Source organism: Rhinopithecus roxellana, chromosome 9, assembly GCF_007565055.1.
Source record: "Rhinopithecus roxellana isolate Shanxi Qingling chromosome 9, ASM756505v1, whole genome shotgun sequence".
Lineage (NCBI taxonomy): Eukaryota > Metazoa > Chordata > Mammalia > Primates > Cercopithecidae > Rhinopithecus > Rhinopithecus roxellana.
Window position 1 is genome coordinate 31,180,981 of NC_044557.1, and position 23,015 is coordinate 31,203,995.

The 23,015-nt window shown below is 38.2% G+C and overlaps 1 protein-coding gene and 1 non-coding gene across 6 annotated transcripts in view; both read right to left on the reverse strand.

The window, feature by feature from the left end:
• Nucleotides 1-4,140: 4,140 nt before the first annotated feature.
• The window catches only part of TOX (thymocyte selection associated high mobility group box), a 310,002-nt gene continuing 291,127 nt past the window's right edge, over nt 4,141-23,015 (reverse strand). For 4 of the 5 annotated variants that reach the window (XM_030937660.1, XM_030937659.1, XM_030937658.1 and 1 more), the window contains 3 exons: nt 13,828-14,214; nt 6,566-6,717; nt 5,796-6,231 (listed from right to left, as the gene is read on the reverse strand). In XM_030937660.1, the coding sequence (XP_030793520.1) occupies nt 6,195-6,231; nt 6,566-6,717; nt 13,828-14,214 (576 nt within the window). In that variant the 3' untranslated portion in view covers nt 5,796-6,194. Of the gene's footprint in view, nt 6,232-6,565; nt 6,718-13,827; nt 14,215-23,015 lie in introns of all 5 variants that reach the window. The other variant, XM_010386795.2, reaches the window with a different exon arrangement.
• LOC115899859 lies at nt 12,902-13,042 on the reverse strand. Its single transcript, XR_004059448.1, has one exon. It is a non-coding gene; the product is annotated as a U4 spliceosomal RNA (small nuclear RNA).

A 23,015-nucleotide genomic window follows, 5' to 3' on the forward strand; every position in this document is an offset into this window, starting at 1 on the left:
ATATATTCATCTAGCACCCAAAACCACCTACTGGCTTCCGGCACCTCTTATCAGCTAAGCCATCAGCCCTGAGCTGACATTTCAGCATTTAGAAGCTCCCTACCCCCAACAGAAATAAGTGACAGGAGGAGAAAAAAGCTCATTTGGCAATAGTTTGCTTTTGCTGTTTGGCCTAGAGAAAGACATTCAGAGTGGTAGAAGATTGTTTAGGAACAGCTGGCGAGCACCAGGGTGTGAGGCTGATTTTCAGCTATGACAGCCACTTACAGGAATGCTGCCAGATACAGCTGTTTAAAAGCCTTAATAAACAGCAAGTCAATACTAATCTTTGCCAAATTAATCTTTTCCCTGACAGCCCATCAGAGCAATTATGTTTGGGCTTATTGTAAACATACAATTGTCAAACAGGGATGCTCCAGACTTTAAAATACTGTAGTTTGGTTCATACTCTTTCTTTAGAATGGTATTTTTTGTTTTCTCTGTAGTATCGTAAGTCTTTCCATTTTATTTTCTAGTCACTGTTCTTTTCTTCTGGCCTCATGTCAGTGTGAATAAAATTTCACTTTCAAATGTCTTTGCTAGCAAGCTGTTAATAAAATGTGAAATGATTCCTGCTGGTGGGCTTCATTAATTAGGCGCAACTCTGACCGTGCTGAAATATAACAGGTCATTGTTCTCAGTTATCTCCCATCCGTGAACAAGAACTTCATCTTCACTTCTTCTCATCTACTACATTGCAGGCTGGTGTTAGATACAAATGACAAGATGTTTGGCTAAGTATGAAATGAGAAGACAAAGTCTAATCTCTCTGTGTACATGTAGGTTGCCAAGTGTGTCTAACTTGGGTTTGAAGTTACCTCTTCCTCCTGCGGCTCCCAGCCTTCCTCCTCCGTGGTTGGTGAGGTTAGGGGGGCTCCCCATCCCCTTTCTCCAAGCAATGGTCTTGTGTATAGATTTGGAGCCTTTTTTTTTTTTTTGTTAGAAAAGGTTTTCCACACTGGGAAATGGTTCCAAATAAAAGTAGAGAAATTGCCTTTGAAAATCCTAAAAAATAGAACCAGGAAATACAGTCTTTTCCTTGCTTCACCAAGTCATACTAACACTTGGTAATTAGAAAAGAAAATTCAGTATCCTGTTCATCAATAGTTTAATTTAGAATCCATGAAACTTGTCTCCTGAATGTTCTCTCTTGTGTTTGACACCCTAGATGTCTAGCACCTCTTTTCTCCCTTCTTATTTTCTTGGTGAGACTAGTGTGTATTAGATCTTTTACTTTTGTCACAAATAGAAAAGCTCTTGTTCAATTATGTAGGCCAAAAAAAATATGGCATAACTCATTTTGAAATTATTTCCATCTTTTTGTAACCCTAGGTTTTTAATGAAACATTTGCATCTTCACTCTTAATGCTTGCCTGTAATATCCAATTCCCATCTATATTTAAAGAGCCTTTAAATCATCAAGAACACACCATACAATTCCTGTTGAGGATAATTGGTGATGTTTTATTGATTTTTCTTTGTATCATTGCATTTTTTGTGTACCTACTATGTGCTATGACATTCAAAGTTGTTTTGGAGATAAGGAAATTGTTGAATTTCAGGCAGACCAAGAGATTTGTACCATGGGGTGACTCACATGACTTTAACCATTAAGTGGAAGGGTGACTTAGATTCAGAGGTTAAACTCATGATACAAATTTTTCACCTTGCCTTGCCACTATTTTAATATTTAATCATCAGCAAAAGAGATGAATTTTCTGTTTCTATCCTTTCTTGAAAATAACAATTATGACTGGGCACGGTGGCTCATGCCTGTAATCCCAGCACTTCTGGGAGGCTGAGGCAGGCGGATCGCTTGAGCCCAGGAGTTTGAGACTAGCCTGGGCAACATGGCAAAACCCTGTCACTGCAAAATATAGAAAAAAATTAGCCAGGAGTGTTGGCATGCACCTGTGGTCCCAGCTACTTGGGAGGCTGAGGTGGGAGGATTGGTTGAGCCCGGGAGGTGGAGGTTGTGGTGAGCCAAGATTGTGCCGCTGTACTGCAGGCTGGGTGACACAGTGAGGCCCTGTCTCCAAAAAAAAAAAAAAAAAAAAAAAAAAAAAAAGAAAAGAAAATGACGCTTATGAATGGAATAAGAAAATGCAGGCCAAATCTCTATTTAACAAATAAACATGATGACATCTATGTTTAACCAAAACTTTCTGTTCCAGCAGATAACCTATTTACAACAAATGTTCACATGAAATTTTTTATCAAAACAAAGAAACATGAATGGCTATTGGAATTTACTAGTAATTTAAAATATTCCTTGTTTAATATAACATACCTGTCTAGGACTCATTCTAAGTGGGGTACCTTGTAAACAAACATAATTGATTATTCCTTTGAGCATTTTCTCCTAGGACTTTGTAAAGTACTTCTAATTCCATTTGAAATTACATATCAAGTTATAGTCAAAACCCCATTGTCTCTAATTCCCACACCTTTTGGTTGAACCATATGAAATTACCATTTCGTAGATAAAACAGGCTAAGTATTAGCAATTTCATATGGTTCAATCTAATCACTTTTCCAATGAGTGGGACAACTCTTTTGCAAAGGACAAGAGATCTATAGAAAAGGGATTGGTTGTTGATGTGCTAATTTTAAGTCATGCATTCATAAGTTTAAGAAATATCTCAGCAATGAATCTGAGCCAGAAGATACAGTTGACCCTTGATTAACAAGGTTTTGAAGCAAGTGAGTCCACTGATGTGCAAATTTTCTTTCGTCTCTGCCACATCTGAGACAGCGAGACTAACCCCCTGTTCTTTGTCCTCCTCCTCAGCCTATGCAATATGAAGAAGAGGACGAAGAACTTTAGGATAATCTACTTCCACTATTGACACTGGTCAATAACATTTATTTCTCTTCTTTATGATTTACTTAATAACATTTTCTTTTCTCCAGCTTACTTTAAGAATACAGTATATAATACTTAAAACATACAAAATATGTGTCACTTAACTGATCATGTTATCAGTAAGGCTTCTCTTCAACAACAGGCTATTAGTAGCTAAAGTTTTGGGGGCATCAAAAGTTGCATGGGCATTTTCGACTGCGTGGGTGTGGGGAGGAGTTGGTGCCCCAACCCCTGCATTGTTCCAGGGTTGACTGCACTGCTTTGGTGGTCATGGTTTCCTATGGACTGCTTGTGGCCCATGCAGATAGGTCTCTTTGCCTTTAACACAAATAATAAAAGTAATCACAGAGACCAACTTCATCCTTGGCTATGTTCACTAATTTGACTAACTGGAAGTCATTATTTGACTCATTTTGCCTTGTCAACTCGGTCACATTTGAATGGGAATCAGGATTTTGGATTCTTATTTCTTAATCATTTCTCGATTATGTTAGAGACACACCTCAACCCACTCCTACACACTCTCGCAATTTTTTCTTTTTCTAATCAGCTATAATTTTGATTTTGGTGTGTTGGTGAAGAAATCTGTTGTCCCACAGTATTGCTGTTATCTCTCAGAATGACTTTATTGGTGGTCCTGGAAATCTTAGGAATGCTTCAGCAGAGAACTTGATGTGCACTCCCACTGTTCCTCTCAGTTACAAGCTCCAAGCCAGGGCCTGGGCTACTGTGCCCAGAGTGGAGTCTGGCTTTCTGAAAGATGGGGATTTCCTAGGCAATAGCTCACTGTACTAGAGCCTCAGGTTGGTGAGAGGGCATTCTCAGAGTTTCAGGAAAGAACGTTTGTGGCCATGGCAGCCATTAACCCCCACTCTGCCCGATCACTTCCACCATAAAATTTATTTGGGATTTCTCATCTGACTAGACTTGCTCTTTAGAGACTGATGGATCACCAGATAGAATACGATCATGCATAATAAGTGTTTTATTGATGATGTGTTTTCTTTTATTTACATTTGCTTTTACTGTATTTGGTATTGAATTTCAACACTCTCTACCCTGGTCGCACAGCTGCTCTAGAAAAGCTGTAAACAACACGGCACTGTGCTTTCCTGCACAAACCGCCTGTCAATGTCAAAGCTGCTCATTCTCCTCCCAGTAATTACCTTCTCAGTTTAGACTTAATGCAAGTGAAATTTTTACTTTATCATAATATAATAAATAAAAGACATTAGTTAATTAGTAGTGCTGGTATATTTCTAAAATACTAAACAGACAAACAATAAACTGTGAACTTAATCACATGAGTTCTTATACAGTTTCAAGACAGGAAAATTAGAGCTCTCAGCTACAGTCATTTTAATAATCACATGGATCTGCATTATTTATTAGTTATTACATGCTCAAGTGATTCAAGGTTGTACAATGCCTAAAATCATTCCAAAGCAAGCATACCTTTTGTCTGTTTAATTCTGAGTGGATTACATAATGCATATATTTGTATTTAGTTAAATTGCTAAATTTATTTCACATATTCCAAGAAAGAGACATCAGCCATTCTCTTGATTTCCAACCAGATTTTCTTGATATGATCCCCTAAAAAGGAGTAATCTGCTAGCTTTTTTTTTCAATGTGAAAGCTATGCAAGCCCTCAGGCAGATTCTCAAGCACTTTTGGTTCCCTAGCAAATCTCTGGTACCTTAAGTATTCTCTTGGAAGACCCAGGAATTCTGGAAAGAGTAGTAGCTTGTAGAGGCACAAAAGACAGCAAGCATCTCATTTCTATCAACAGCTTTCAAATTTGGATGGCTTTCCCTTTTCTTTTGCTGTCTGGTTACTCACCTTTCATTTTTAAATGCTTCCCTTTCACTTCTTCCAGCCCCTAGTTCAATTCTTAAATGCTTTCTGGATTTTGTGAAAAGCATGCAGCTTGAGGAAGTTTGGTTTGACTTTTACTTTTTTGCGGGGAGAGGTGGGGTGGTTCAGAATTGACTAGAACCAGCTGAGAACCAAGAAGTAACCCTTTTAAGATAGAGGACCTGTCTGTTTGTTTAGTCTTGGAGCTTGTGTGACTTGGAGGGCAATTCCGTTATACTGTATGAGGAAATAAAGTTCTTAAATATAATAGTTTTTTGTTTGCATCAACCAAAGAAATGCAGAAATAAGGACTGGTTACTTTAATTTGCTGCTAAATGAAAAGCAGGTTTGGCTTTATTCATGTTACTGTAAAAACTAAATAATAAAGTATTCACACCAAGCGTGAATTTTTTTTTTTTGCCAGCAAAAGTGAAAACATCAAAGAAATCTCTTTCAAATACTAACAAATTTACTTACAAACACCTATATTTATTATTTCATAAATAGGCGCAACAGGTTCCATAAAAAAAGATTAAATACAGACACAGTATGAAGAAACAGTAAGACAGAGCCATATGTAAAGGTTATAATTTAGCTGTTTCCAATCTGTTTCTGCATCTAATAAAATACCAGGTAAGCATTTGGCAGTTTTATACATAAAAGGACTTAAATGACATTTACTAACCATTACACAAACAGTGATACAAAAAAGCAATTTTTCTGCGGTACAAAATAAATGTGTTTGCGCTTCCCTTAATACTAGTTTCTTTTTGTCTGATCAATGAGACAAAGCCAATTTGTTTTTAAATTAAAATCACTTGGGAATACTTTTTATTTTCAAATATTTTGAAAATATAGAACTATTAGTCAGTTGTTTTAAAAATGAAGTAAAAATATGAATGTTTGCCAATTTAACCCCTACTGTGAAATCAATAAACTGGAATGAGCCAGTTTCAATTACAATTTAGCTACAAAAACATTCACATTTTATACTCTAGGAGAGTGTAACATAGATGCTATTTACAAACTTGCTATGACTGCTACATCAAGCCATTTAAAAAGTCTTTAGTAGTTTCATATAAACACCCATTATGAAAACCAATGGAAAATCCAGGACTTTTATCCGAGACATCTACAGTTGCTAAGGCAGTTACTAGAGCGCAGCACTTCACAGCAAAAAACCAACATAAAATCTGAATGGTCCAAATTTCCTTCAGGGAAGAAGAAAAACAATGTCCATAAAGGATTAAAAAAATAATAAAGAAGCATGACTATTTCTTCCAGAGTGGGTGACCCACAAGCTCAAATGGTCCTAAGTGCTTAGCAACTTGTATTTTCTAATAAAATGGAGAACTGCCTTGACTGTACAAAGCAATCCATGGTGAAAACACTTCCCTGAATTCCTCAGTGGAAAGAAGAGGTGTTCAGACTCTCAAGTAAGGTACAGTGCTTTGTCCCTCTGCATGCCCCTGTATGAAGAGAAAAAAGACAATTCCTTGTTACAAGGCGTTCTGAGCCACAGGTGACAATGGGGGGCTGGATGGCTTTGAATTATTTGCTCCAGCTTGAGTTGTTCACTGGGAAAGTGCAATTAGCTAACCTACATCTGAAGTGAGAAATGAGCTAAAGGCACTCATTCTTGGACGAGCTAGAAGACTGCTTAACAATTTCTGGTGTCTTCTACCTTCACGAACGTGAAACTATCCCGGATCATGTTTTTGGAAGCAACAAAACGATCAACTAGGGATAATATGCATGCTATGAGTGCCGTCCACCACCAGGTGGCGATGACCAGCCGCTTACCCACTACTGCAGTAGTCGTTACTCCAGTCCACCGGCTGTGGGGGAGGATTTCTGCACCCCGAACGCACATACTCCATTGCTTGGGTGACAACTTGTGCAGCTGTAGATGTAGGATTGATAATAGTCTGATAGTCGGGTTGAAGAGTAAATCCCTGAAAGGGAAAGCAAGTCCGTAAATAAGGATCAAAATGCATTTTAAGAAGAAAAGTACCTAAATATTTATTCATTCTTTGCAGACACACTAGGCCTCTTGCTTCTGTCTCTGCAAGGGCAAGCCTGTCGGAAGAGCCCAGAAAATTTAAAACAAAGGTAGAAAAGAAATGCCCACAAGTCCATTCTTTTTACCTTTCCTTCATTTAATCATGTGTCAGAAAACCTTTAATTATACCCTTGAGCACATACATTGAATTGAGAAACAATTTCAAATATAAAGGAGCCAACTCAATCAAAACAAAGGGAGAAGAGGGCCTAAACCCCTCAAAGTTTATGTTTGCTGTCAAACGTAAGGATACATTAATAGTTAATCCCCAGAATATGCAACAGAATCTTTTTTTGAAGGATTCAGGCAGCAGGTGGCTGAGTGTTTTATTAGACTACACCTATTCACATATTGTTCTCAAACCCCTTTTTCTTCATTCAGTCACAAAGGGACCATCTGCTTCTTCTTTATTTGTATTTCTCCCTCAGCTAAAAAATTTCAACCAAACCTTTTTCACAGTTGTTGGACTAATATAGAGAAAAGAGATTCAAAACAACTTGCCATTGGAAAACACAGGGAGGGAAAAGTGTACGACAGAGCAAATATTTTTTAATTGAAAAGTCTATTAACTGGCAAACAATAATCAGACTTCAGGAAGATTCTACTAATACACTGGCATGGTGAAGTGTTGACTTTTAATCCTAGCGAAGCTATTAAAAATTCAAGGACAGAATCTCTGAAGTATATAGCTATATCTGGTAAACAAAAAGCATTCTACACTAAGATTTATTTTTAGATTCTCTGGTGAATTCAAGAGCAGCATAAGCAAGCTTTGCTGGAAATGACCAAAAAGGCAACTTAATTAATCTTATGGTTGTCTCTGAAGCAGATTCCATCTATGGTTTTAACCACTAAGAAATCAAGAGATTAAAAAACAAACCATTCTCTACTTACTTGGAGAAAGCTTTTGAAGGCATAATATTGTTGAATTTTCACTTTTAAAGAACTCAGCAGGATGATTGGAGGATTGATTTTTAACTAGGGATACCTCCTTAGACTTTTATTCATGTTTGGGTGTCCCTCGTGTAAAGACTCGAAGGCACCTATTACCAAATATTCTAATTTCTCATTATTCAGTTTTAGATATTAAGTTTATTTCCCATTCAAATGATAAAGACTTCCAGCCAACATCACCACTGATTCCCACACAAACTGTGGACAAAGACAAAACTCTGAATGATTGGAGACAAATCACTGAAAAATGGAGAATTCAACCAGACTGGTTACTTGATCTCACACAGACTAAAAGAAATTCACAGCTTGCTTAAGGAAAATAAGTTTGTCTATGTAGATGTGACCTGTTCCTCAAGCTGTAAATATCTTCCAAAATATTTCCCTAGTGTCTAGTTCGATGCTGGGCGAAGGGCAGGAGAAAACTCTTGAGAGGAGTCTTGTCTTGGCTTCCTTTATTCAGCCTCATCACAAGGCTGCTGTAAGCATCTTGAGATCAGAGAGTGTTTCAAATACTTACTGGGTATTCTCAGGGCCTTGCCCATAATAGTGGCTCAATAAATAATGTTTTTTGTAAGTAAAGTTTATTGCAGACTGTTTGATGCTACTGTTGGAAAGGTTCAGGGTATATAAATGTTTAAATGTCAGGGATTTCCTATCTTTTTGTTGTTGTTAGAGACCAGGTTTTGCTCTGTCACCCAGAATGGAGTGTAGTGGCATGATCACAGCTCACTGCAGCCTCAAACTCCTAGGCTTACCCAACCCTTATGCCTTGGCCTCCCAGGTAGCTAGAACTACAGGTGTGTGCCACTATGCCTGGCTAATTTAAATTTATATATATATATATATGTATATGTGTGTGTATATATATATATATATAATTTTTTTTTTGGTACAGATGGAGACTTGCAATGTTGCCCAGGCTGGTCTTGAACTCTGAGGCTCAAGCAACCCTCTTACCTTGGTCTCCCAAAGTGCTGGGATTATGGGCATGAGCCATTGCAGCCAGCTACTATATTTTTGGTGTAAAGTTCTCCATATTGGATTTCTGTTTTGTCTTGTTTTTGAGACAGCTCTTGCTCTGTCACCCAGGCTGGAGTGCAATGGCACCATCTTGGCTCACTGCAGTCTCCACCTTCTGGGCTCAAGTGATCCATCCACCTTAACCTCCCAAGTAGCTGGGACTACAGGTGCTGCCACTATGACTTGCTAAATTTTTTTTGGTGTGCATGTATGTGTTGTAGAGACAGAGTTTCGCCAGATTTCCCAGGTTCATTTCCAATTTCTGGGTTAAAGCGATCCTCCCACCGTGGCCTCCCAAAGTGCTGGGATTGCGGGAGTGAGCCACCATGCTCGATCTCCATATTTAATTTTTATACAGTTGACAAAATGTAACCTAAAAGGACAAAAGTCTCAAAAAAGAAGTAGTCGAGAATATATGGACTTAGTTGATGGTGTGAAAACATATGAAAAAGCAAAACATAAGCACAAATAAACAAATCCATCAACCACGCAAGAACGCCCACCCCCTTTCGCTGCCTTTCCCCACACAAAGGCAACAGGAACTGCCATTTTTTCCCCATGAATGAAAATAGTTCCCCAGCTTGTGGGAAAACATTATTAGTTTAAGATTAAATGAGTGACTTCAGTTTACAAAACCAAAATTATGTGTTAGCTACAAAGTTCAAAGATTTAAACTTCAGCTAACTTCAATGTCTGTTTAAAGAAGATCACTAATATCAAGGACCAAGAAAAATACAAGCAAAACCTGAAGTAATATTATTTCACATTATTTTACTTTCTTTCAATTTAGAAAATGACACATTCTTCTGAACACTATAAAAAGAGATGCTGAGGTCAAATGTAGCACTCAGTAAATACTGATTATTGGTGTAAATATGAAACAACATGATAATATACATTTTTTTGAAAAAATGTTTGCTTAGTAGTTTAATTAAACAAGATTGAATATTTTGCATTTTAATACTCAGGAGAAAAATCGCCAACTGTTTTGTAGCATGCCTGGAATTTTAAATTTCATTTTCTGGTGCCAGATTGAAATAAAAATAGGAAACATGATAAAGATTAATTTGATGTCAGAAGGGACATTTGCTCTTTAATTAGATTTCTGCAGCTCTCGCAGTTTTGTTGTGCCACCAGAGCAAGTCCGAAAAAGCCTGCAGCACAACCAAACAGTGATCCTCATATCCACACTTTACTGGGAACTAATTTCATTTCCTGCCTGTCTGGAGAGGTATTTTCAACAGGCATCAATGTTTTTGTCTTCACAACTGATTTATTCATCAATCTCAATGTGATTTTTTTTAAACCTTTAAATTACACCCAAATCCTAAAGCAGCTGTTTATTACACAAGGAAATTGAAAATCTGTCTGTGTGATATCATACAAAGATTTTTTCTTAAGGTTATAAAGGAAGTTGACAGATATTAATGATTTTTTTCTCTTGACCTCATTCGACAATCTCATGAGCAGAAAAAAAGGAAGAAAATTGGACAAAAAAAAGCAGGTCCATGGTTTCAGTGTATAAAACATTATTCTAGAAAAAAAATGAAACTATTATTCCTGGTGGACTACACAATCATTTTTGTAGGATACATTCATTTTCAAAAGGATAATAAAATAACTAAAGTAATATTGGAATATGAGACAATATTTTAAAAATACAGTTGCTGTTAACTTTCTTCTCTCTCTCTCTCTTTCTCTCTCTCTGTCTGGTGTTTGGATATGTCCACATGGCTCCCACATGAGGAAGCAAACATCTTCAAGATAAAGGTGTTTTGAATGATGAATCAGGTCAGATTTTATCCACAACTCAGGTCTGCATCTACAGGCTGAAGACTAACTGATGACTCGGATGTGGGCCCCAACAGACTGTGGCGGTGGCAATAAATGAAGTGACAGCGTGGAGGGGAGGTGGACTCCCTTTTTTGATGCTGATTTTGGGATTATCAGTTCTCTGGGGATACCAGTCCCCATCACCTGCAGGATCCCACTCCAATTCCCTGCCCTTGACTCTGACCTTGCCCCTACCTCTCTCTTTATTTCCCTGCTTCCCACTGGCCTCCTTCCCATCTCCCAGACAGGCCGTGCTTCTCCCCAGATTGGCTCTCCCAGCCTAGAGTCCCCTTTCCTGGCTGCTGCTGTCTGTGGGAACGTCCTCCACACCCTTCCCACTTTCCAATATTTAAAGCATACTTCCTCTTCTCATCCTTCAGGTCACTGTGCCAGCCCTTGAGAAGGGCCTTCCTTGTCCATCCCAGCTAAAGGCTCCATCCTTCCTCCATGCACCCCGAAAGTCTGGAAGTCTGTCTTCCAGTTTTATTTTTTTTAGAAGACCTTTGTTATTTGTTTATCATATCACCACTGCCATCCCTCCCCTGCCAACTCCACGGGGCAGGGGTCTCATGACTTGTTCTCGCTCATCACTCAATTTCCAGAGCCTAGACAGTGTCTAGCACATGTTAGGGGTTCAATTAAAATTTTTCAAATCAATTACATTTTTAAAAACTTCCAAGGAATTGAAATTGCAATTCTACTAGCTGATCTTTAATTCATTCTAACAGTGAAACACTTTTACTGCTCATTTGTTTGTCTATTTGTTCACTACTCAACAATTATTTTGACTACTTACTATGATCAAGGCATTGTTAAAAGAGTTCTTAGTCAATGTAGTCTTTGCAGTGATTTACTCTCCATTTTGGGTTTATGCCATTTGGGTAAATTGTAATCAGGTCTTCCCATCTCAGCAAGCATACTTTTTGGGATACACTAACAGAACTGACTTAAAAGATGATGAATAACTTGTCCAATGTAATCTGTTCTATTTTTTCTTATACAGTTAAGATTCTATATGGAAAGACAAATCTCTTGGATTTTTATATGTGGCCTTATGTAAATCTGAAATATTTGAAAACTATTCAGGATCACAGCCATATCATCCAAGGTGTTTGTGTTAGCATAAATAGAAAAAGTAATCATCTCTGAGTGATAAATCAGAAAAAGGATCTCCTCCGTACACAGCTCCAGTCCTCAGCATGGTGGTGAGGAAACTGAATTTTTGTTTTTTTTTTCCTCCGGAAAGAAACAGCCCCCAACTATAGCGCTGTAAGCAAAACATGGGTCCTTAGCCGGGCAGCACCCTCAAACAGATGTCAATCACCCAACCAAAGTTGTGTCCTCCAAACCATTAATTCTTATACAAACACTACTGGTTCATTAAGATGCATGGATACCCAAGAATGTTCCTTTAATTGAAGCTGATGTCTGATGGGAAGAGTGGGAATTTGCCCCTAAGAATATAACTCGGTCATACACCTCTTAAGACGAGGCAGGGTGGTGGGAAGTGGCTTTCTAGGTACTCTTCTTCCCCAGTGAATCAACAACTGGTGTGTTGGATGCAGATAAGAAAGCTGTCATAGCTTTAGCAGTATCTTTGGCTTAGGGACCAAGAAAGACTTCAGTAAGAAGATGAATCCCTTTGTTCTCCATAACCATTTTGATTTGAGAAGTAACCAGAATTTAAAGATCCTTTGAATTCTTAGGAGATACAGGTTTTCTCGTATGAAAGAGTTAAGAGTCTGCAAGAATCATTGTGAATGAGATGCAGCAAGCCTAGCATTTTAGAATTCAGCCTCTGAGTTTTGAACAGACCTGGGTTTGAATTCCAGCTCTAACCTTATGAGCATATGACTTAACTCTGCTAAGCCTCAGTGTCTTCCTCTAAATGAAGATAATGCTAGTACCCGCACTGTAAGTTTTCTGAGAATTGAAGAAGAGGGGGTGTATTAAAAGCATTGGGTTTGTCACTGTGAGCTCTCAAAAGTCCTGTCAATAATAATAATAATAGTAATAATAATAATGCATTGGGGACTATGTATATTTGATTTCTTTTTCTGCCTCTCCTTCTGGTCCATCTCCCCAGTCCAACTAAAGATTTGAATTCCACAGAGAGGTAGACTTCAATTCTATAGGAAAGCTGTGTTTGCCTTATATCCTTATAGCTTGGAGAACAATAGAGTTCTCCAATTGGAGTATATAAGTGATACCCGCATTTAATGTGATTTGTAGTTTTAACTTTTATTTATTTTTTAAAAAATTATATTCAGTCTCCATAGAGACTATAAAAGATTGCCAGTGTCAACTATACTGCGAGTTGTCATGGCAGGGTACTGGGAGAAGCTTTCAATTGGCAGTAATCACATCTCAGATAAACTTCATTGGCTACGATACTGCCACTGCGCAAAGCTGCTTTTATTTTTTAAAATAAAATTTAAAAAATAGTTTTAGGATTTCAGGATGCCTTCTGTTCAATTTAGTTTATATTGTTTGAGCCTAATTTTCAAATTTTAAAATAATACCAAAATCCAAAAGGAATATTTGGTTTCAAAGAAAAGTTAAGCTAAAATTGCACACAAATGGTTTCAATAATCAGGGAGTGGGTAGGGAGACTTCCAAACAGCCTGTGCTTTTCAATTTATGCAGAAGCCAGATATCCATTTTTAAATAAAACTCTGGTTAAAATGTTCAGTTCTTAGGACTTTCAGGGTTCCACCAGATTTGGTGTTGGATCTGATTTCATTTTTCAGCATTTATTGGACTCAAGAGGCATACCAGTCAAGACTTTCTCATCTCCAAACAATATTTTTTAAAAAGTTGTAGAATTCTCTATTCCAGAGAGATTCAGCAGCACTTGGTATCTTAAAATAACGAATGTACTTTATTCAAGAAACAGAAAACAAGAAGAATGATTAGAAACATGAAGCAAAATGGATATCATGGGAAAGAAACCAGTGATTATGAAAAGAAGCGACTGTCAATTGTGATGGCATAATGCCACACGAACTCACCACTTGTAAATTACATTTTGCAGAAAGCAGATATTTGTTGAATATCTTTAGTGCTCTCTTGACTTACATAGAAGGATAGAAAACACATATTCCCCATCCTGTCCTGGATAAACAGCCTTCCCACTCCCCGCCACCACACTTCAGAATAGGGGTGCACACTCTAAGCCCAGAGCCATTGCACTTACTTGCTGCATGGTGGGTGAGTGTAAGGCGGACTGGACCTGCATGGGGAGCTGGTTCCCAAGGGGCTGCTGCATGGTGAGCGGCTGGTGCTGCTGCATGTTGAGATGCTGGTGAAGAGGCGGGCTGATCTGGAGGGGAGGAGGAGGGGACACAGCCATGTTCGCTATAGAGACAGTCACTGGCATTTGGTTATTCGGCTTGGGGGCTATGTTCCTGGGGAGACTAGGATGCATGGCGGTTAGGTGAGGATTCATTCCTGGTTGTTGGTGATAGTGGGAACTTAGGTACAGAGCGGAGTGGGCCTGGCTGGGCCCGTGGAACACCGACGGCTTCGAATTGATCAGCTGAGGAGGTTGAGATGTCTTCACATCAACAGGTTCACTGTAGCTCTGTTGAGGAAACACATGAGCAGAATTGGGAGGCTGATACATGAGTGTTGATTCTAGGTATGACACTTTGTGAATTTATTAAAGCACTTTCCCTGGAATCCATACCCGTGACTATCCTGGAGTCTCTTATCTAAGAATTCCTCCACCATTATTTGTAATGTGATTTATACAAGACAGCTTCTATCCCTTTTCATGAAATTGAAAACAATCTGTAATGACATTTTGTTCCTTTGCCTAAATGTTTAACTCGGTGACTTTTCTCATCATCCAAACGAGGGTAACAAGATGGGTTTGTGGAGGGGGGGAAGGGGGAAGGCAGATGCCGCGAGTGCCCAAATGGGAAACACACGTGGAGATTACTTTCCAAGCATTTCAGTTCTGGAGTTCTTCTATAGATTATAGGTTTGGTTTTTAATTTTTCCTTTTTTATATTCTCAAAGAGACTTGGCCTAGATATTTGCACAAAGAAAACAAAGCTGGCTGATGGAAATGGATATGGGAGAACAGAGTTCTAAAATACCTTTCTGAAGTCATATAAAACTACATTAATATACTCTTCAAAGTAACTGCAGAACTTATCCTGAGTTTTAAAATGAAGTTGGTGATGAATTGTCCTCCATAATGAAGTAGATAAAAATAATCTCTCTTAGAAATTTTAGACTCCATCATAAATTAATATAATTTTGCCCTAATTTTTCCACACCTTCATATGGTCATTTCCTAATAATATTTTAATTGATTTAAAAACTGAACAAGAATTAAGCCTGTGGCAATTCCTCATGGGTCTGAACCTACCTCCTACATTTCCTGAGAGGAAGAGACTGATAAAACAACCAAAGATAGAAGGTAGAACCAACTGGAAGGAAAAAAATGATAAAATAGACTGAAGAAAAAAAAATCACTTTGTCAAAACAAGGTCTTGAGGACGCATATGTGCTTTTACTCTGCAATCTCGATGTCATGCTTATTCAGCTTTCAAGTCAAAGTGAGTTTCTTGCTACTCTCCGCACTGCAGGGAGCACTGCGCCATGAGGGCTCTCGGGGTCCTTCTGCTCGGTGCACCACCAGGCAACCCACTGACAGGCCCTTAGAGAAACGGGTTCATCACGCATGACGGCATGAAACTCAAGCCGGGTAGCTTCCTTATCACCAGGCAGCTTACAATACGGTTAGCAACACAACTCATTTGTCTTCAATAATGCAGTCAAGTTTAATGAAAACCACTGTAAGAATGATGCTGGGTATGTCTGCTGACTCCCAGGGGGACAGGCTGGTGTGGGTGGACGATTAGCCCCACATTCTGTCATTACAGAAAGGACACATCTGACACCTGTAAAAGTATGCCAACCCATGGAAACCTGGGGTCCTGTGAGACTCTGAATACTCCATGCACAGTATAAAGTAAGGTGTACTCAAATAATTCTAGCCCCTTTGGAGAGTCCTCTCATCCTGACATTTTTCCCTGTGTCACTGTTGATGCAGCTTTCTGAAATAGGAACCAACATTTAGATTCCCTGTCTTCGCTATTAACACAAAAAATGTCAAAAACTGTTCATGAAAAATCTTTAAGGGAGGTTTTAGATCAAAAAAGCTTTATTAAATGTAGCTCCTGAAAGGTGCTTTTAATTAAAAAAAAAAAAACAAACAAGTTTTAAGTAGATTTTTTTTGGCTTCCATTGAAAAATTCTTATTGTTGATGTGCAAAATAGTTAACAATTCAAGGAAAAGGTCAAATGGGTTAATCGAAGCTGTGTAAACAGTGACTACTTCCACATCAGAATAACATGTACTGCAACTGATATGCCTAGAAAATTATTCCATATATGCCAGAAAGATTATGTCCTAAGTCTGTGTGTTTAAGTAATCTGGAAAAGTGTTCGGTGTGTTTGAATTCCCTCTTTTTAGCCTACTGCAGAAAGGCTAGTTTCATATTTAGTCACAGACTGTGTTGACTTCATACCAGAAAGAAATCATATTTATAAAAATGGATACATATTGGTACATCTTTATTTTTTGCTTTATAGTTGTTGTTTTTAATTTAAAAATAATACAAGTCACTCACATTCTCCTATGATCAAAAGTAGAAAATACGTGTAATTGTAAAAATGTTTTCATTTTTAATTTCTGTATATAACTTATTACTAGATAATGAGGTAACTTTTGGCTAAAGAAATAAAAATATCAAATTCAAAATAAACAATGAATCTAATTCTCCTGAATTCTACTATTTAAATAATAGTATGTGGTCCATCATATAGAAAGATGATAGATAAGCAGACGTAGAGATGGAATAGATGTACAGATTTATAGAAGTCAACAGATAGCAACCTAATTTGAGATACTTTATTACCAACCTTGTAAAGCTCTCTTTTCTCATGGATAATTAAACACAAAACATTTTCTCTGTCTAGCCACTTATTTATCATTTATGTCTTCCATATCAAAGCCACAAAGACCAGTCCCCTTCAACCTACTTTGAAAGAGTAGTCACTTTTAATCACTAGAAGAACTACTGGCAAACTCAAAGTAAACACAGTTCCAAAGATGATGATTCAGACAACACTTGAAACATAATTTTTAACATGGAGGGAGACTTTGGGGGAAGTTATATATATTTTCCCTTTATTTTCTAATCATTGAATGTGACAACAGAAATAATGTATCCAGCCATGTGCCTAAATGTGGCAAGTGCTCCAATATGAGTTCTCTTCCTGCAGTCTCTTTTCACAAAGATATCTTGATTCCTCCAAAAGGGGATCTTTTTTTGATGATAGGGACTTGAATTTCTGTAGCCCACGCATCTACCATAGTGCAAAGTACATAAAAACACAATTATGTTTTCTAAGGCGTGAATGACTACTCTTGAGCAATCCTCCAGGCAGCCACCATTGCCCTTGCTGACTTGCCCTCTTGACCAGACACACCATTCCTCTTCCCATGGAGTGAGGAAGGATCTGAAGACTTGGAAAAGCCACAGAGTATTAGACTGGCCTTCCTCATGCTCTTCTCTGCTCTCGGCAGGAGCCAAACCCTTCCTGAAGTGATGAGAAATTGCAGCTTTCCGCTCTGTCCTTTGGTTAGATACACTGCCCTTTATGCCTCACTGCTCTTGGGGGAATGGCGGCAGCAGGGCAGCTAGTTCAGTCTCACCCTTACTTGGGGAATTTGTATCTTTATGTAATGGTCCTCTCATTCAGATGAGGAAAAACCTGCTTCTGGCTTCACTTTTCATTAATTATTAAGCAGACTAGTACAAAAGACAATCTATTAATTACAGAGCTATTTTATTGTTCTGGAAGATAGGTAGAATAAGTTCATTTTCAGTGGCAAACTGCCATAAATTCATAATGCGATTAAATGAAAATACATAGAAATCATAATGTACTCTTACTGTCATTTTTTTCCAATTTAACAGTGAAAGCAAGGCTACAATTTTGCTAATCAATTATATCGCATATGAAGACTTCTATACCTATCATTCAGAAATTAGAACTATTTTCCCATACATACTAAGTAATTCGCATTTGTTTCCACTTTTAAACACATTAACCACTTTTATTTAGCAATGAGTGTCGTATTGGTCACCTGACAAATGTGTTTCCCAGCATGTAGACAACTGAAAATCAACCTTTGAATCTCACACTTTCACAAGAGAAATGTGTTCTTGCCGTTAGTTTCTGAGTATGTTCTCTTTCCTATTTGCTTTTAGACCACAGATTCTGGAAGATATTTTCTACAAGCCATAAAGTGGGGGTAGTGGCCATAGAGACATTTTGAATATTATCTGTAGAGGGTTCCTTTGACATATGCAAAATGTATAAAGGATACAACTCTATAAGCCTGAAGATACCTCTTACTAACCAAATTGTTGACTATCCAAGGTAGCTTCAATCCCATTTACTTTGTATAATGAAGATAATACTGCATAGTGTATAATTTCCCCCATTCTGGGATGATACGCGCTATAAAAATGAAAGATTGACAAAGCTATTGTTATTTAAAATAGCAAAGTATAAACATAATACATAAAACTCAGTGGAAAGAACAATATAAGAATTTCTGAACCAAATCAAATTAATAGCCCATCTAATTTGATTCTTGTTTTCAGCACTGACCGATACTTGATGCATTGAAAATTAAACAAAATTTATGCACCTACTCAATTGTGCATTGCTCCTTCTGGAAGAAAAATTCTTTCTGGGCCATGCAGGTGATTAACTTATACCCTGAAGCATGAGATTTTATTATCTTTAAATCACGATCTGGGTTTACAGAGCTGCAAATTTTATGTTAACAGTCATACAATGATCCATCCCATTTGCAAATTCAGACTCAGTATTTGTCTCTATAGCTCACCATGGCATGATATATGTAAGTTTGCCTCATTCCATAAAAATAAACTATTTTTTTTCAAATCCACTTTCCTTTAATTGAACTAAGCATCGTGCTTCTTTACTATTGACTATGGAAACAGAGAACTTTCTTGTCTTAACTCAATATTGTCTTGTTCTGTATGTAAAAAAAAAAAGGTTTCCATTTGTCCTTTACACATTTTAGTACTTCATGAACTATTCCTTAAGGTAGAAACAAAATCTTTTATTTGATGTTATGACCTTAAAGTCATGAATCTGATTGCCTTTATTTAATAAACCAGAACATAGTTATCCAAATGCCATATCCTTCCAGGTTGGCAATCCTGAGAAGTTGTACACTTATTTCAATAATGCTGCCTTTATTTGGGATATTTGGGAGCTTCCCTACTGGAATTCTCTTCAGAGCCTGTGGGACACTGTTTTACATATCCTCAGACAACTCTTTGTCTTTTGATGGTGAATTTGATTTTTGGAAACAGCTAATAGTCACTTGAAGCCAAGTCTGCGGGTTATATCTGGGTGATGTTTGGGGAAAAGAATGAGGTGTGAAAACAATGTAACAAGATTGATTTTCTAATGTGGCTCATAAACTTTTCCTGACTACAGTTCTAAAAGAGGAGTTTCAAAAATTTTTTGAACTCTGGGAGCAATAATAAAATGAGTTTGCAGCCTCCCAAGGTGACTACTTTGAATGCAACACTCATTTTGGGAATATAAATTCTGGTCTATGTGGTAAAATGAAACTAGTTCCATTGCTTTAAAGTTATACATTGTTTTCAGCATAATAATTTAGATCCATGTCTAGGAATTCCTGAGTCTATGGAAAAACTATATTTCCTTCAGCTTTATTTAACAGTCCAACCCCATATGACCTTCAATAGCATGCAAAATTGCTTAAGCCAGGAACTCTGAGCCTTCATAATAGCATATATCCTTAGACCACTTTGCAGGGTTCATAAAGATCATTTCAATTAAGAAAACTATAGATGAATGCATTTTTGTTTATATCTAGATCATTTCTTATCTTTATAAAGAAATATATCTATGAAGCAAAAATTTTCTTTTTTAAATGTCACTTTTAGAATTTATTTATATCAAAATAGCCTTTGATATAAAGACAAATTGAAAATATCGTCCAGCTAAATTTTCAATGATATGCAAATCTTTCCCTCCTCCTTTGTATACCTACTAATACTAAAAATAAAATTAATAATAATACTCATAGCTTATATTTATTAAGTGCTTCCAATGTTTAGGATGCTGGGTCATGCTGTTTATTTTTTAAATTTTTGAATTTAAAAAATTTTAATTTTATTGTGATAAGAACACTTAACATGAGATCTACCATCTTCACAAATTTTCAAGTGGACAATCCAATATTGTTGACTCTAGGTCCAATGTTGTACAGCAGATCTCCAGCGCTAATTCATCTGGTTTGGGGAATGCTTTCTGCCTGTTGATTATTGACTCCCTATTTCCCCCTCCCCCAGCCCTGGCAACCACTGTGCCACTCTTTGATTTTATGAAATTGACTATTCTAGATAACTCCTATAAGTGGAATCATGCAGTACATGTCTTTCTGTGACTGACTTATTTAATTTAGCATAGTGTCCTCAAGTGAACCATGTAATTTATATAGATTTTCTTATTTTATCCTCATGGAAACCCTAAGATGTAGGTCCTATTATCTTCTCTGTTTAACATTTGAGTAAATGGAGACTTAGAACATACAAGGAACTGCATGAAGATATGCAGTTTGGAAGTGGGAAACCTGGGATTCAAATCTAGATCCACCCACCCCAGAGACTACAGACTCCTCAGCCTGGGGACTCTCCCAGTACAACAGAGGTGGCACTTTTAGAGGTCCTGGAAAAGGCTTCCTGCGATTCCATATATACGCACAGAGGTTGAAGTTGCTTTAGAGGCCTCCAATCCTTATTTATAACATTTGCTTCTGCTTTTAAGTTTCTCTCTATGGAAAGAAGTTGTTTGTTTTAACAATTCAAGAGTTTAGCAGCGTCCCCTGTTCAGATTAAATTCATCTAATTTGAAATGGAGCCTATTTTCTTATTCTGTAGTCAGAGAAAATGAAGCATGAATAATCACTAACCTATGTCTAATGCCAGTGTGGACTTAAACACCCTTGAGTCTTTGTTTTCTGGGTTTCATAAGCTTGAATCCTCTCTTTTTCTGCTACTACCTTCTAACTTTTGGTCTTCCAGTCAATTTTATGACCTTTTCCAACTTCCCCCTTTAAATGACAGAGCCTAAAATTGAATAAGGTATTCTGGAGTCTGACCAGTGCTGTGTTTGCAGCATCCTGTGTCTTATACATGTGTCCTGAAATTCTTTTGCTTGTACAGCAGGAGTGACCAGAGCTGGGCAGTTTTGTCACTGGCTCCACACGACCAGCTGAGGTACCCACCCGGCTGGAATAGCATAGCACAAAGTAGTGCTTTCCAAACATTATGCAGGCCCAGATTCCTCTGAAGGTCTCAGCCTCTGTTGGTAGTGGGGGTAGCAGAGTGGGCAGTCAGCTGGACTCCACCCTCAGTTAAGCCAGGGCAGCTTTACTCTTAGCTGTTTCCTATGTAAGAGCTGGCATGGAATTTTATGGGAGGTTGTTACCTCAATAAAATGAGGTGCCAGTTTGAAAGATTAAAAACATTTGAGAATCACTGAGGGTAGAGAAAAGCCTATAAGCTCTGGAAGAAGACAGTGAGGAGTCTGAGTCCTACTCTGCCGCAGCCACCGCGGGCAAGCCATTTACTCTCTCTGCCTAGAGACTGTCTAGAAAATGGGGCTAATTCCTACTGTGCAGGTTTGCTGTGATGGGAAATAGGAACACATGTAAAATGCCTAGCACGGTGTAAGGCACATAGAAACTACTCTGTAGACGGATGCCATGTATATTTTCGTTACTATTGGAAACAATTCAATATCCTGGTAAGAATGGGCCAGGATTTCCATTTGGAAGTTACAAAAGCTAGAATATTTGTTTCCTAGGATTAAGCGTTTTACTTTTGGCAGATTTCAATGTTATTCAAGCCTGGAGTCACGCTAATTAATCTGCTGGATTAGATGGTATATAGCAACTTTTTTATGTTTTACTATTTTTTTTGAGATGGAGTGTTACTCTGTCGTCCAGGATGGAGTGTAGGTGGTACAATCTTGGCTCGCTGTAACCTCTACCTCACGGGTTCTAGTGATTCTCCTGCTTCAGCCTCCTGAGCAGCTGGGGTTACAGGCACCCACTACCATGCCCAGCTAATTTTTGTATTTTTAGTGGAAACAGGGTTTCACCATGTTGGCAAGGCTGGTCTTGAACTCGTGACCTCAAGTGATCTGCCTGACTCAGCCTCCCAAAGTGCTGGGATTACAGGCATGAGCCACCGTGCCTGGCTGGTATATAGGACTTTCAAATGGAAGATGTAATCACCGAAGCATTGTCAATCCTGTGACTCAGTTTCACAGGTAGAGTCAAAGGTCATTGACGGTTCTTATTTTTTATTATGTTCTACAAGAAGCAGTTAATTTTAAAGGATCACTTCAGGCCTTTCAAGTATCATGAAACAGTCCACTCGGATCTGCTGTATACATCTTTGTCTCTCAGCACCCAGCCTTGTGTCTGACATAGAACAGGTGTCCTGCAGCCCTGCTCTAGATGCAGAGTATGGCCTGGGGGTGAAGAGGGGAGAAGGAGCAGACTGTGACTATGACATGACCACAAATTAGTGAGAGGATCTATTGGCCTAGGAATGCAAAGTCATATTTGGGGAAATGAATGCCTTGCCTAGAAAATAGGTACTAAATTATAGAGCTGTGGAGGAGTAAGTCAAAGTGGCTGGGACGAATTTAGGAAAATGGACAAGGTGCTCTGGCTAACACAGCTTTTCATGAACAAAAATGAGCTTAGCAGAGAGAATGTCAATGCTGTGCCATGACTCTGAGGCACTGGGTGTCTTGGGGTGCAGAGGAGCACATTGAGAGGACTCATGAGCAGCATGGCCCAGCAGAAGACTGAGGGCAGTGCAGGTCAATGTCAACCTTGGCCACTGGTTTCCTGCAGGTGTCTTTCCTCTTCAGTGAAATGTTGATAATCAAGTCTACTTCAAGGGATAAGGCCTGAGGATTAAGGGAACTTATGCAAGTAAAATGATCTTTTAAAAAAGTAAGTCTCATCAGGCTATCTATCCCCTAACAGAACCCATTCTGTGGCTTCCCTTTGTACTGAGAATGCACGCAGTTCCTTTCAAATGTCCTCCAAGGCCTTCAGGATTGGGCTCCTGCCCATCTTCCCAACTTCAGCTCAAACCACACTCTCTCCATTCACCCAGCTCTGGCCACACAGACCTTTTCAATTCAAGGAAACATTTTGCCACCCCGAGTCTCTGCACTTGTTGTAACACTGCCTGACCAGCTCTTTCC